General features: G+C 41.8%; 1 protein-coding gene across 6 annotated transcripts in view; it reads left to right on the forward strand.

The window, feature by feature from the left end:
- Positions 1–15,135, forward strand: part of NFX1 (nuclear transcription factor, X-box binding 1) — an 82,324-nt gene that overhangs the window by 2,777 nt on the left and 64,412 nt on the right. For all 6 annotated transcript variants that reach the window (XM_047699664.1, XM_047699669.1, XM_047699665.1 and 3 more), the window contains exons 2-3: positions 1,737–2,738; positions 14,965–15,123. In XM_047699664.1, coding sequence (XP_047555620.1) covers positions 1,737–2,738; positions 14,965–15,123 — 1,161 coding nt within the window. The remainder of the gene's footprint in view (positions 1–1,736; positions 2,739–14,964; positions 15,124–15,135) is intronic.

The following is a 15,135-nucleotide window of genomic DNA, read 5'->3' on the forward strand; positions in this document are numbered from 1 at the left end:
GTTAATTACCTAGTAAGTGTTAGCATTTATTATTAAACCTGAAACCCACACTCTGCACTGCACCCATCTGAGGTCAGGTCTGTGTGTTTTAGTCTGTAGTCCTAACTGCAAAAATAAAGCACCATTTTAACCACTTTATGTATGTCACTAATTTGCTTTATTCTTCATAGCAACTCTCTGATGTAGGGATTGTTACTTTCTCCATTCCTTATAAGAAAATTTGGGTTAAGTCATTTGCATAAAGACACAAGTGATGGCAGGGTCATAAACCCATGTCTTCCAAGCCCCACTGATTCGTAACGTAGTTGACCCTTAAACATCGCATGATGATTTATGATTCCCCAGAAACTTAACAAGTAACAGCCTACTATTGACTAGAAACCTTACCAGTAACATAAACAGTTAAGTAACACATATTTTGCATGATATATGTATTATATACTGTACTCTTACAATAAAGTAAGCTAGAGTAAAGAAAATGTTACCAAGAAAATCATAAGGAAGAGAAAATATGTTTACTGTACTGTAAAAAATTGACATATAAGTGGACTTGTATAGTTCAAAACTTGTGTTGTTCAGAGGTCAACTGTATAATCCATATGTTACACATAATTCTGACTTTTCTACTAACTAGTGTTGTGTCCTTAGGCAAATCATTTACTCTTTGGGCTTCAGGAAAAAAAAATCACATTGGGGGAAGGAAATGAGTGGGTTGAAGAGGCATATACTTAATTTTGGGGACTCGGATTCTGGACTATATTATAAAGGTTATATATGGTAAACCTAAAATATATTCCTGGGTTGGGGGAAGAGATGGGAACTAATATACTCATTATGTTAAGTACTATCTATATGAAATCTTACTTAAACTTCACAATAGCCTTTTTTTTTTTTTAAGATTTTATTTATTTATTTGTCAGAGAGAGAGAGAGAGAGAGCAAGCACAGGCAAACAGAGTGGCAGGCAGAGGCAGAGGGAGAAGCAGGCTCCCCACAGAACAAGGGGCCCAATGTAGGACTCGATCCCAGGACGCTGGGATCATGACCTGAGCCGAAGGCAGCGGCTTAACCAACTGAGCCACCCAGGCGTCCCCACAATAGCCTTTTGAAATAGTATCATCTTCTGTTCAGGATGAGGAAATGAAGGCTAAAAGCAATCAAGTGATATTCCTAAGCTCCTATGATAAATTGGAGAGCCAGACTTCAAACTGATTTTGGCTGACTCCAAAACCTGTTTACTTGATATTATGCAATGCTACCTTAAGAGTTTTGAAAGACCACATGGAATCTGCTCGTTGATTCTCACCCCCAAATTGTTTGCTGACTTGAAATTTTTTGATAAAGTAACTAGATACATAAATCATGCCTGATCAGGATGCCTGACTGGCTCAGTCCGAACAGCATGCGACTCTGGATCTTGGGGTTGTGATTTCAAGCCTCATATAGGGCATGGAGCTTATATTTAAAATAATAATAATGCTTGGTCACCCAGGTGAGCAGTTTTAGTTAGTAGTTCTTATCAGTGGCTATTGGTGAGGTTACTGGACATGGAATGGTCAGCGTTCCACAAGCATCTTGAACCCATCATATTCACAGGAAACACAGGCCTCACTAAGAGCCTGTTGTATTTATACAAGTCTTTAGGAAAGTAATGTTTAGATAATGACTTAGAGTCTTCTGGGCTTCATGGGTGATGATTTATTTCTTCACTGACATGTCTATTTTCTTATGTCCTAGGTACTTTTAAATTCAACACTGATGCTGCTGAGTTTATTCCTCAGGAGAGAAAAAATTCTGGCCTAAGTTGTGGGAGTCAAAGGAGACTAGATTCTAATAGGATTGGTAGGAGAAATTATAGTTCACCACCTCCCTGTCATCTTTCCAGGCAAGTCCCTTATGATGACATCTCTGCTGTTCATCAGCATGGTTATCCTTTGGGAAGCAAACCTAAAAGTCAACAGATTTCTTTTCAGTCCTCTGCTTCTAACAAATCACTCAAGAACCATGGCCTTCAGAACCAACCTTGGCAGAAATTGAGGAGTGAAAAACAGCATATCAAAGTTAAGAAAGTACAGAATCTCACTGACCAGACCTCAGATGCAGCTGGCTTAGAAAGTGTGGGTAGGTCAGAGAGTGGGACAAACCCCAGAGAACACAGCCCTTCTGAGAATGAGAAGGAAATTGTTGGTGCAGATCCCAGGGGAGCAAAACCCAAAAAAGCAGCCCAGTTTGTGTACAGCTATGGTAGAGGACCAAAAGTCAAGGGAAAACTCAAATGTGAGTGGAGTTACAGAATGACTCCAAAATCCGAGGATGCTGGACCTGAAAATACCAAACCTCTGGGGGTTATGCACCCTGACTCTTTGGATACATCCTTTAAAAAAGGAGTATTGGATGGATATGCAGCCAGACGCAACGAGCAGAGAAGATACCCACAGAAAAGGCCTCCCTGGGAAGTGGAAGGGGCCAGGCCACGACCAGGCAGGAATCCACCAAAACAAGAGGGCCAACGACTTACAAATGCCGGACCCAGGAACAACATGGCCCCCATTCCAAAGGATAATCCTAATGAAAGACCAGCAAAATCTGCCTGTGACAATGGGAACTTGGCAGTCATCAACAAGTCTTCCAGAAGGGTTGACCCAGAAAAATGTGCTGTAAGGAGGCAGGATCCTCAAGTAACATCTTTCCCCCGAGGCAAACAGAACCATGTGCTAAAGAATGTGGAAACTCACACAGGTAAATCTATCTAGAGGGTGGAAATGTTTTGTTTTGTTTTATTTTTAATAGATAATAAATTCACACAGTTGAGGAACCAGAAATCACAGTGAAACGGCTCTTTCTATCCTTGTTCATCATCTGCCTGGGTCCTGCCACCACTTGCTCCCCACCCCAGTAGGTAACCACTTAGTTTATATATATCATAAGCAAATACAAATAGGGAACTTCTTTTCTTAACAGACAAGAAATTTAGTAAGGGTTTTTTAAAATGCAGATACGGGTCTTACAGATGTTTGGTTATAAGATTTTTTATTTTTAATCATGAAAGCACAAGTAGGGGATGATGACATCTCCACTACCTCTCCTCGTTCCAGCCTGCAAGGAACTTGTCTCTTGTCTGCTTATCTGCAGGAGGTCCTGACCACTCTTGCCATCTTCGGTTTCTTTCTCTTAGTCCATCTGTCACACCAGCATCAGGAGAGGGCAGAGAGAGGTAGAGGGAGAGAATCCCAAGCAGACTCCCAGCTGAACACAGAGCCCAATGCGGGGCTCAATCTCACGACCCCAAGATCATGTCCTGATCCAAAATCAGGAGTCCCACATTTAACCACCTGAGCAGCCGGACACCCCTCTTTCTTCATTTTTATATCCCTGTTGCTTAACAAAGCTCTTAGAACATAATAAGTACTCAGCTCTGGCTGTTGGAAAGTTCTTCCTTACATTGAACTGAAAACTTCTTTCCAGTAAATACTTTCTATGCCCTGGTTAAAGTTCTCCCCTCTGAAGCAACACAGCAACCAGTCTCTCTCCTCACAGTTTCCCTCCCCCTAATTGCACATCAACTTTTTTGCGGTATTTGAAGACACTTCTCATTTTGCCCTAGGTATGTATTTCATCTAGGCTAACCATCTTCATTTCAGTAGCTCTTCCTCATGGACCTTCACCATCTGGTCTCCCTCCAGTTCAATGTACATAGCCCAGCCCAACACATGAAGTTACCTCCTGCCTGGGTCTGTTTTCACACTGGCTTAATAGTTCTAGTTCTCATTTGCTTCATTAGGCACTTCTTCCTCTTGGGATGTCAACCTGTATGTGAACCAAAGTAATGATATACTAGAGTTGTTTTTGAATTCATAAGGTTGGTTAATAGTTTCCTTTTGCTTTATAACAAATTGCCACAAGTGTAGTGGCTTAAGAGAACACATTTATTGTATCAGTTTCTTTGGGTCAGGAGTCTGGTTAGGGGTTAGCCAAGTTCTCTACTCAGAGCTTCCCAGGACTAGAATTTGGCCAGGGAGGCAATCTCATCTGAGTCATAGGATTCTCTTCTCCTCTCAGTGGTTGTTGGTAAGATATAGTTCCTTATGGGTGTAGAATGAGACCCCCATGTTCTTGCTGGCTATTGGCTGGGGGGCGGTCACTGAGCTTTTAGAGGTTACCTGCAATTTCCTACCACATGGCCCTCTACACAACATGGTACTTTTTTTTTTTCAAGGTCTATAAGAACACATGTGTTACAGATTGTTCAAATCTCTCTCTGACTTCTATCTTTGATCCCTAGACTCTTTTTAAAGGGTTCACCTGATTAGATCAGCCCCATCCATACTCAAGGGGAGGAGATTATTCAGGGCACACACACCTGTAGAGAGGCCATCTTAGAGTTCTAAGAAATCTCTCTTGACCTCACATACCCACATATTTTTGAGAATATTTTATTCACATTTATTGAATAAATATTTATGTACAAGCACTGTTCTCAATACTGGGGGTACAGTACTGGTGAAATTCACATTCTGGTAGGGAAGGCAGGCAGAAAGTTCTTAAACCAATATTTAATATGCCAGGTGATGGGTAAGGGCTAAAGAGAATATAAAGCAGGTTAAAAGGACAGTAACAGCAGCATTTGTCTAACTAGGTTCGTCTGTTTGAGGAGACGCTTGAATAGAGACCAGAAGGAAATGCAGCAGCGCACCATGTGGCTCTCTGAAGACTATCCAAGCAGAGGGAGAATCAAGTTTAGATTCGGGTGGGAGGGGAGACATTGTGAGCAACAGAAGAGGCAGGCAGTAGAGGAGGTCAGAGAAGTCACAAGGACTGGATCATGTGAAGCCCTTGGACTTGGTTCTGATTAAGAATATGAGAAGCAGGGGCGCCTGGGTGGCTCAGTGGGTTAAGCCGCTGCCTTCGGCTCAGGTCATGATCTCAGAGTCCTGGGATCGAGCCCCGCATCGGGCTCTCTGCTCGGCGGGGAGCCTGCTTCCTCCTCTCTCTCTGCCTGCCTCTCTGCCTGCTTGTGATCTCTCTGTCAAATAAATAAATAAAAATCTTTAAAAAAAAAAAAAAGAATATGAAGAAGCAGCTAGAGGTTTTGGGGGAAAAGGATGACATGATATCACTAGCACTCTAAAACAATCACTTAGCCTGCTGTTTGGAGAATTGGCTCTTAAGTAAGCAAGGGGACAAGTTAGGAAGCTGTTGCAGTAATTCACATAGTTGATGATAGAGACTTGGACTAGGGTAGTAGTGTTGGAAGAGGTAAGAGCGTTACACTTTGGATGTATTTGGAAGATAAAACTGTTGGGATTTGCAAATAGACAAGATGTTGCCTGCAAGAGAATGAGAGGGGTCAAGGACCAAGCCAAGGCTTTTGAGTCTGAGTAATGTAAAATTAGAATTGCTGGGGCGCCTGGCTGGCTCTGTCCGTGGAGCATGTGACTTTGATCTCTGGGTTATAGGTTCGAGCCCCACATTAGCTGTAGAGATTATTTTAAAAATAAAATCTTAAAAAAAAAAACAAAACAGAATTGCCAGATACTGAAGTGGTAAAACTGCTGGGAGAGAAAAGGTGTTGTTTGTTTTGAAAACTCTTTAGTTTGAGATAATTTTAGATTTATAGAAAAGTTACAAAGATAGTACTGGGAATTCCCATATATCCTTCACCCAGCTTTGTCTAATGTTAGTATCTTATATAACCAACTCTGGCCTTTGGTCAAAACTAAGAAATTAACACTGGTACAAACTAAACTGTAGACTTCATTTGGATTTTGCCATTTTTTTCCCACTACCATCCTTTTTTGTTCCAGCATCCAGTCCAGGATACCATGTTGAAATTAGTCATCCATCATGTCTCCTTGATCTCCTCTCAGTCTTTCTTAGTCTTTTTGTTGGAAAGGTTTTCTTAGTCTTCCCTTGTTGGAAAAGATGTTTTTGGATATGTTTTGTTTTGTCTACTCCTTGTTTAGAAAATTAAGAGAATTAGGGAGTTAAAAATTCAGGCAGAGATCTGGACTGGAGATTTAAATTTGGGAACTCTCAGCACTGAGTCCTCTAACAGACTAGAGGTCACCTAAGGTGTGAGTGTAGTTAGAGAAGAAAGGTTGGAGGGTAGAGCTTTTCTATACCTCAGTCTTTTAAGGTTAGAAGATAGGGGCCCATCAAAAGAGATGGGGAATGAGTAGGAATTGAACTAGAAAGTGAACCATGTTTTTGTTTGTTTGTTTAAAGTATTTATTTATTTATTATTTGAGAGAGAAAACATAAACAGGAGGAATGGCAGAGGGAGAGGTAGAGGTAGGTTGTCCTCTGAGCGGGGAGCCCGATACAGGGCTTGACCCCAGGATCCTGTGTTCATGACCGGAGCCAAAGGCAGACACTTAACTGAGCCACCCAGGCATCACAGAAGTGAACCATATTTTGTTTTGTTTTTTTTAAAGGTTTTATTTATTTACTTATTTGACAGAGATCACAAGTAGGCAGAGAGGCAGGCAGAGAGAGAGGGAGAAGCAGGCTCGCCACTGAGCGGGCCTGATGTGGGGCTCGATCCCAGGACCTGGGATCATGACCTGAGCCGAAGGCAGAGGCTTTAACCCACTGAGCCACCCAGGCACCCCAAAGGCTTTATTTAATTATTGACAGACAGAGAGAGATCACAAGTAGGCAGAGAGGCAGGCAGAGAGAGAGGGGGAAGCAGGCTGAGCAGAGCAGAGAGCCCGATGTGGGCCTCGATCCCAGGACCCTAAGGTCATGACCTGAGCCGAAGGCAGAGGCCTAACCCTCTGAGCCACCCACGTGCCCAGAAGTTAACCATGTTTTAAACACCAAACTAAAAAAAGAGCTCAAGAAGGATCAGTTGTGCCAAATCCTGCTGATGCATCCAGCAAGAGGACAACTTCATATTGATTGTTGGATTTGGTGGTGTGAAGGTTATTGGTCTTGAGAAGAGCAGTTTTGGTGGAGTAGTGGAGGTGAAAGCTTGATTAGAATGGAAAGAGAGGGTGACCCCAGATAAAAGTCTCCCTGGCTGCTTGAGAGTGGTCTTTGCTTACTCTTGTTCTATACCGAGAGAAATGAGCACTGCTCCCGTTCTCCCAAGCTCTCTGGATCCCTCTTTCTCTGGTAACAGGATCCCCTATATCCTTAGTCCATTTCTGCTCTGCTCCTGCTTTTAATTAATCTGTGGCCTTCTCTTAAGTTCACCCCTTTCCTTGCAGCCTGTTCAGAGCATGCGTTTTTCCTTTATCCCACTTTCCTTAGTTTCGGGAAGACGGGAAGAGCATGCTCCTCTCCCAGTGTCCTTTCTGAACCATTATATTTCTACCTTGTTTCAGAATCCCTGCTCCTTTGAGCTTACCGGTACATCACTTTTTGGCTACATCACCTCCCACGTCTCTTTATCTTTGTCATGTTTTAGCCTCCAATCTCCCAGCCCTAGTGTCATTTATTAATGCCTCCTGCCTATATCTTTCCTCTTCCACAGTGATCCTCAAAGTATAGTTACAGACCAGCAGCTGAAAAGCACATTCTTGGGTCTCACCTCAGGCTTAACAAATAGAAATTCTGGGAGTAGGGCCCAGTAGTCTTATTTTTTATCAAGCCTCCAAGTGACTCTGATTTGAGAACCACTGATTTACCATAAATCCTGCTATTACTCTGCAAGACTTTAGTGATCATATGGATTATACCATTCTCACATTCTTTGATCTTCTCAACCATAGTGACCTTCACCTTCATTATCCCTCCACACCCACTACTACTTTCTGACCATAACCTCCTGTCCTCTGACACTCTGAGTCTGTTCCACCCACTAACTGTATCATCAGCTGTTTCTCATTCTTTATTCCCTCCTCAGGCTGGGCCTTAATGTAATTTTAAAGTATTATCCTTCTGCCAAGCCATTTGGCAGAACCCCCACCCTGTGTTGATACTGCAGTCTACCTTTTCTGCTCCATCTGACTAACAGAATGCTGTTCCAGGAAATCATATGATAGTACAGATTTGGTGCTGCTACAGACTCACCCTCTCAGGGAAGTCTTCCTGATCACCCTGTTTAGAACTCGAGTATTTCCCCCACCACCAGCACTCCCTATCCTTTACTGGTTTATTTTTCTCCGTAGCACTTATCACTATTCAATGATGAATTGAAATTCATACTATCTATGGTTATGCTTTTTCATGTACTTTCAATAACTTTTCATTATTTATTTATTGTTTCCCTTCCCCTACTGGATAGTAACTTCCTAAGGGCAGTAGATTTTTGTCTGGTTTGTTTACCGTGTATTCTTAGTGTTTAAACAATGCCTGGCACACAGTAGGTTCTCAGTAAACATTTTTGATTGTGATTCTCCAACTTCAGTTGACTTTGAGTACTGCACATTTCCCCTTATATGGCCTTGGTTAGCTGCCCTTCTCATTTTCATCTAAGACTACTCCAAATCTTTTCCAGTCTTATTCAGACCTTCTTGCCATTCGTCTCCCTCAAACTCAATGGACCTCCTTGCCTCTTCACAGACAAAGGGGAGATCATCAGGCATAATTTTCTCAGCATTTTGCTCCCTTTAATGCAAACTCGGAGACATCTGTGCCTATCCTCTTCTTTCACCCATTCTGAAATCTCCTTTGTTTTCTTTCAGCAGCCTTTTCACACATACCATTCCAAGTTTTCAGCCTGAAGCTCTCTTCCCAAGTCTGCACACACTCTGAAAGAAAAAATTTCCCTTGTCATATGTCCCCCTCGCTGTCCCCCCACTCCGCCCCGTGTTTCCTTCCATTCTAGTCTAATCAAGAATCACCACTTTATTTCCTGTTACCTATTTTGGTTCACTTCTCAGTCCTCTGCCATCATCACCCCTTGACTCGCAGCTACTGGTAAATCTTTATTGCCTTTCTATTTGTCACACCCATCAGACAGATGTATTTCAGTCCTTATCCTGGGCTTCCCTTTGAGTTTTAGGCAAAGGAGTCCCTTGAAATGTTACTTCCTTGATATTACACATTTCTGATCCTCCTTGTTCTCCTTGGCTATTCCTGCTTGTGTCTTTCAAGTTTCTCTTCCTCCACCTCTTTTTTTTAAAGATTTTATTTATTTATTGGGACACAGAGATCACAAGTAGGCAGAGAGAGGGGGGAAGCAGGCTCCTTGCTGAGCAGAGAGCCCGACGTGGGTCTTGATTCCAGGACTCTGGGATCATGACCTGAGCCCAAGGCAGAGGCTTTAACCCACTGAGCCACCCAGGCGCCCCTCCACCTCTTTCTTTTTTTTTTTTAAAGATTTTTATTTATTTAACATGCAGAGATCACAAGCAGGCAGAGAGGGGAAAGCAGACTCCCCGCTGAGCAGGAAGCCCGATGCGGGGCTCGATCCCAGGACCCTGAGACTATGACCTGAGCCGAAGGCAGAGACTTAACCCTCCGAGCCACGCAGGTGGCCCCCCCCCACCTCTTTCTTAAATGTTGGTGTTTCCTAGGGCTTTATCTTAGCCCTCTGTTCTTCTTACTTGATTAAGGTCTCATTGGAAGATTACAACTGGTTCCATTTCTTTCAGCCACTGCCTCTGTGCTGTGCTGACTTCTAAACTTTTACCTCCAGTCCCTAAGCTCTGCCACAAGCTTCAGACTCATATAAATAAATGTGGTATCTGACGTATGCTTCATACTCAACAAAACCATCTTTTTTTTTTTTTTTTTAAGATTTTGTTTATTTATTTGTCAGAGAGAGAGAGAACAAGCAAGGGAGAACAGGCAGGCAGAGGGAGAAGCAGGCTCCCTAGTGAGCAAGGAGCCAGATGCAGGACTTGATCCCAGGACTCCAGAATCGTGACCTGAACAGAAGGCAGATGCTTAACCAACTGAGCCACCCAGGAGTCTCTCAGCATAACCATCTTGAACATGTTTACCATGTTTATATTGTATTAGCTTCTTTTTTTTTTTTTTTTTTTTTTAAGATTTATTTTTTTACTTGGGGTGCCTGGGTGGTTCAGTCCTTAAGCAGTTGCCTTTGGCTCAAGTCATGATCCCAGAGTCCTGGGATTGAGCCCCACATCAGGCTCCCTGCTCCATGGGAAGCCTGCTTCCCTTTCCCACTCCCCCCACTTGTGTTCCCTCTCTCTCGCTGTGTCTCTCAAATAAATCAATAAAATCTTAAAAAAAAAAAATTTATTTATTTACTTTAGAGAGAGAGAGAGCGCACACGGGCAAGAGGGGCAGAGGGAGAAAGAATCTCAAGCAAATTTCGCACTGAGCATGGAGCCCATGTATTAGCTTTTTAAAAACAGCTGCCTCACGTTAAATGAAGTAACTTAATAAAGTCAGTGTAGTAGGTAACTCACCTTTAGTCCCACCATCCAGATATAACCAGCTTTAACCTTTTGTTCTATTTTCTTATAGAATTTTCCAATGCTCAGTTTTACATTGTTAAAATCATGTAATATAAACAGTGTTCATCTTTTTGCTTATGTTATATATTTTTCTGCTCATTAAGAAATCTTTACACTTTGTTCTAAACATATAATATGCAATAAAAATAGATAAGCATTAATATTTGAACAATCTCCCTTTTTTTTTTTTTTTAAAGATTTTATTTATTTAGTTGACAGAGAGGCAGAGCACAAATAGGCAGAGTGGCAGGCAGAGGGAGAAGGAGAAGCAGGCTCCCCGCTAAGCAGGGAGCCTAATGCGGGGCTTGATCCCAGGACCCTGGGATCCTGACACGAGCCGAAGGTAGCCACTCAACCGACTGAACCACCCAGGCACCCCCACAGTCTCCCATTTTTTATCTGTTTTTTATTTTTGCTGATTTTAAACTAAATTCCAGATATCAGATTAGTTTTAGTGTACATGTGTTTTTTTTTAATGGCTCTTTCTTTCTTTCTTTCTTTCTTTCTTTTTATACTTAATCACAGTGTTCTCTTTGATTCTTCAAAGCAGAATTGCTTTTGGGTTTTTTTTTAACAGTTATTTATTGGTACATCTGAGAAGTTTGTAGTCAGTTAACACTTCACTCCGTTCTCTTCTGATTATTTCAGTGGGCACATCACCCTCTTAACTGACATGCTTTCAAAGTAGAAGTATAGAGTAGACATTGCTGTGACTGAGTAATTATGGAGAAACCCTAATCGAAAAGAATTTAAGATTGAAGAAAAGCCAGTGGTCAGGCAAGGGCTGGCAGCCAGCAGACAAGTGTCTTGGGCCTGAAATGTGATAGTTTACCAGGACAGAGCTATTCTGGGACAGTACCATATTTTACATGTGTTACACATGTTTTGATAAAACTGAAGTATTATTGGTGAAAGGATTATATTGTTTCTCTTCCTAGGTCTTCTGGGAACTTATTGCTATATTTTTATTTCTTTTCATTCATTCATTCATACAAGTATCATTGAGTACCCACTATGTCCCAACCAGCAGTAGGTAAAAACCTCATCCATCAAGGAGTGTACATTCTAAAAAAAAAAAAGAGAGAGTGTACATTTTATGTATAGAGTTAGGAAATAAGATGAAAAAAGTAAAATATATGCTATAAAAGACAGGATATATAAGTGGTGTGGAGAAAATAAATGATCTATAAGATTCAAGTGGTGTGGAGGAAAATACAGTATGGGAAAGTGATAGGGAATGATGAGGGAGCGGGTTGCAATTTTTTAAAATATGGCCAAGGCCAGTCTTCTCATTGAGAAGATCACATTTTGAGTAAACACCTGAAGATGGTAAGGGACTGAGCTATGCCAATGTCTAGGCAGTAGTATTGGGCAGAGGGAGCAACAAGTTATAAAGACCCTCACACAGAAATCTGCCTGCTAGTCTGGGACCAGGAAGGAGGCCATTGTGTTCTTAGAGTAGTGACTTAGGGAAAGAGAAATAGCAGGTGGGGACCGGAAGTGATAAAGGCCATTGTGAGGACTTTGGCTTTTACAGACATGTGAAGTCAGAACCATTGGCAAGTTCTGGACTTGAGTGGCATTATCTAATTTGCATTTTAACAGGCTTCCTCTGGCTGCTGTGGTGAGAATAGACTGAAGTAGGGCAAGGGCAGAAGTAGGAAGACTAGTTAGGAGGCCATTTTAATAATCCAGGTGAATAGGTAGTGGCTTGGGCCATAGTAATAGCAGCAGGGGTTGGATTCTGGATGAATTGTGAAGATAGTGCTAGCAGGATTTACTGTCAGATTCAAACTGGGATGTGAGAGAAACAGCCTTTGGAGAGGGCTTAGTAGAGCTTTGTGGGTTATTCAAAGTTGGCAGTTGTTCCCACTTTGCTATATATATGTGCATCCTAGTGGTCAGTTTCACTGTGACTAGATTTAGAAACATCACATCTAAAACAATAATTATGGGGCGCCTGGGTGGCTCAGTGGGTTAAGCCTCTGCCTTCAGCTCAGGTCATGATCCCAGGGTCCTGGGATCGAGTCCCGCATCGGGCTCGCTGCTCAGCAGGAAGCCTGCTTCCCTCTCTCTCTCTCTGCCTGCCTCTCTGCCTACTTGTGATCTCTCTCTGTCAAATAAATAAATAAAATCTTTAAAAAATAAAAAAAAATTTAAAAAAAAAATAAAACAATAATTATTTATTAACAAACCAGAAACTTAATGAATAAGAGAAACAATAAAATAAAAAGACAACCTTCAGGGCAAAAATCAAAACAACAGTCAATCATAGGATTCTCATGTATGTTCCCAACCTCACTTACTTTTTTGTGTCCTTCACTTCTCAGTTCTGTCCTAGAATAGTCAATAGCACTTTCTACAAAATTTATTCCAAATGTAATTCTCACAGATTGTTCCTCTGCACAGTCAGGCTCTTGTATGTAGATGACTCACTCATAATCTTACTCTTTAATGAGCTCTCTCTTACTTACCCCTTCAGAATCTTTCATATGTAGCATACTAAATGGTAGGAATGTAATTAACTTTGTTATTCAGAGATGTTAACCAATGCAGGGTAGAGTGTCCCTGCTTTTAAGAAAGAATCTAAGTCTGGTTCTTTGTTTTTTTTTTTTTATATAATTCAGTTTTTTTCTTTTTAAAAGATTTTATTTATTTATTTGACAGAGATCACAAGTAGGCAGAGAGGCAGGCAGGAGAGAGAGGAGGAAGCAGGCTCCCTGCTGAGCAGAGAGCCAGATTCAGGGCTTGATCCTAGGACTCTGAGATCATGAGCTGAGCCAGAGGTTAAAGGCAGAGGCTTTAACCCACAGAGCCACCCAGGCGCCCCAATATAATTCAGTTTTTTGATGTGTTTATCATTTACCTGAAGCAAGTAGATTTCTCTTTATCGACCACACAAAATCTTTATTCCGGGCTTTTGTCGGAACAAAAGAGCTATCTCAGAAACTACTGATGCCTGGGGTGCCTGGGTGGCTCAGTTGGTTAAGCGACTGCCTTCGGCTCCCATCATGATCCTGGAGTCTTAGGATCGAGTCCCACATCAGGCTCCCTGCTCAGCAGGAAGCCTGCTTCTCCCCCTCCCTCTGCCACTCCCCCTTCTCATGCTGCTTCTCTCTCTCTGTGTCAAATAAATAAATAGATAGATAGAAACTACTGAAGCCTGAAACTTTCAAGGGAGAGAGCTGATACTCATTTATTTCTTCATCCATTCATTTAATAAATATTTACTGAGCACCTGCTAATGGCTAGGCACTGGAAATACAACAGTGAGCAAGGCAGACAAGGCCCTGACCCTGTCTCACAGACCTTATAGTTCTTGTGTTTTGTATTTCTTTTGCCATTAAATTAGACAAACAGAAAGTAATCTTACGAAAGCTAATACTCTAAAATGATTAAAATGTGAGCTTTGTGACCTTAGGTAAGTGATTGAACTACTTTGAGCCTCAGTTTCTTCATCTATAAAATGGTACCTATATTACAGCCTTGTTACGAAAATTAAATATATGTAAAGTGCATAAGCACAGCACTTGGCATGATGTATTTAAGGTTAGTTTATTCTTAAAACCTATTTGGACCCAATAACAAATAAAATAGTATTATGAAATAAATGCTGTTTAAGTATAGACTGAAAGAGGCGCCTGGGTGGTTCAGTAAATTAAGCGTCTGCCTTTAGCTCGGGTCATAATTTTGGGGTCCTGGGATTGAGCCCCATGTCAGGCTCCCTGCTCAGAAGAAATTCTCTCTCTCTCTCTCTCTCTTTAGCGCGCGCACACACACACACACACACACACACACATACACATATCTGATAGTGCCTGACTCTACTTCGGATCTAAAAAGGCTTTGCTGAGATCGTGTTTGAGGAAAAATCTGGAAGTCAGCGAAGGTAATAAGGAATCCACCTGGGAGGATTCCTAATGATGCTGATCTCCTTCACCAGATGCTGGGCTTCTGGAACCAGGGTTTGTGTCTCCTTCAGTCTAGTAACCCCTCCATGGCATTATGGTAAACACCAAGAACATCTTTTTTGAGTAGATCAACTGAAGACTTCCATGGAAACTACTAGAAGAGATGAGACATCTTTTTTTTTTGAGATGAGACTTTCATGGCAACTACTAGAAAAGAGGTTTACCACCCTGGGTGGTTGGAACCTATCAAGGCTTAGGTTTCTTTCGGTTGACCACTGCAGTTTCGTGAGCTTTTTCCCAGCCTGACTTCATGGATCTGGATCAGATTCATAGGAGGTAGGACAAGGTGCTACAGTTGTTGCTTCTGAGGAACAGAAGCAACTTGCTGTATTATAAGGGGCATTTGGCTATTCTGGGCAATTCCTGGGCAGTTTCCTGGGACTGTTTCCTCAATTGTGCAAATCCCCACCTGAATTTCCACTTCCTAAGTCTTCTTCCTCAGCATACTCCTGTTCTTCTTTGCCCCAAACACTGAACAGCCACCTTACTCAGAATCAGACATACTTAAAACCTTTGTGTTTGGAGATTTCCCTTAAATCCCTTGCTGATCCTTGGCTGACTAAAGTAAGGAATGTTTTTCTGTGTTTGAATTAATTTGTTTGTTTGTTTGTTTTTAAACAGGTTCTCTAATTGAACAGTTAACTACAGAAAAATATGAGTGCATGGTGTGCTGTGAATTGGTTCGTGTCACAGCGCCAGTGTGGAGTTGTCAGAGCTGTTATCATGTGTTTCATTTGAACTGCATAAAGAAATGGGCAAGGTCTCCAGCATCTCAAGCAGGTCAGTTGTTTT

The sequence above is a fragment of the Lutra lutra genome, chromosome 13, assembly GCF_902655055.1.
Source record: "Lutra lutra chromosome 13, mLutLut1.2, whole genome shotgun sequence".
NCBI classification, from domain to species: domain Eukaryota; kingdom Metazoa; phylum Chordata; class Mammalia; order Carnivora; family Mustelidae; genus Lutra; species Lutra lutra.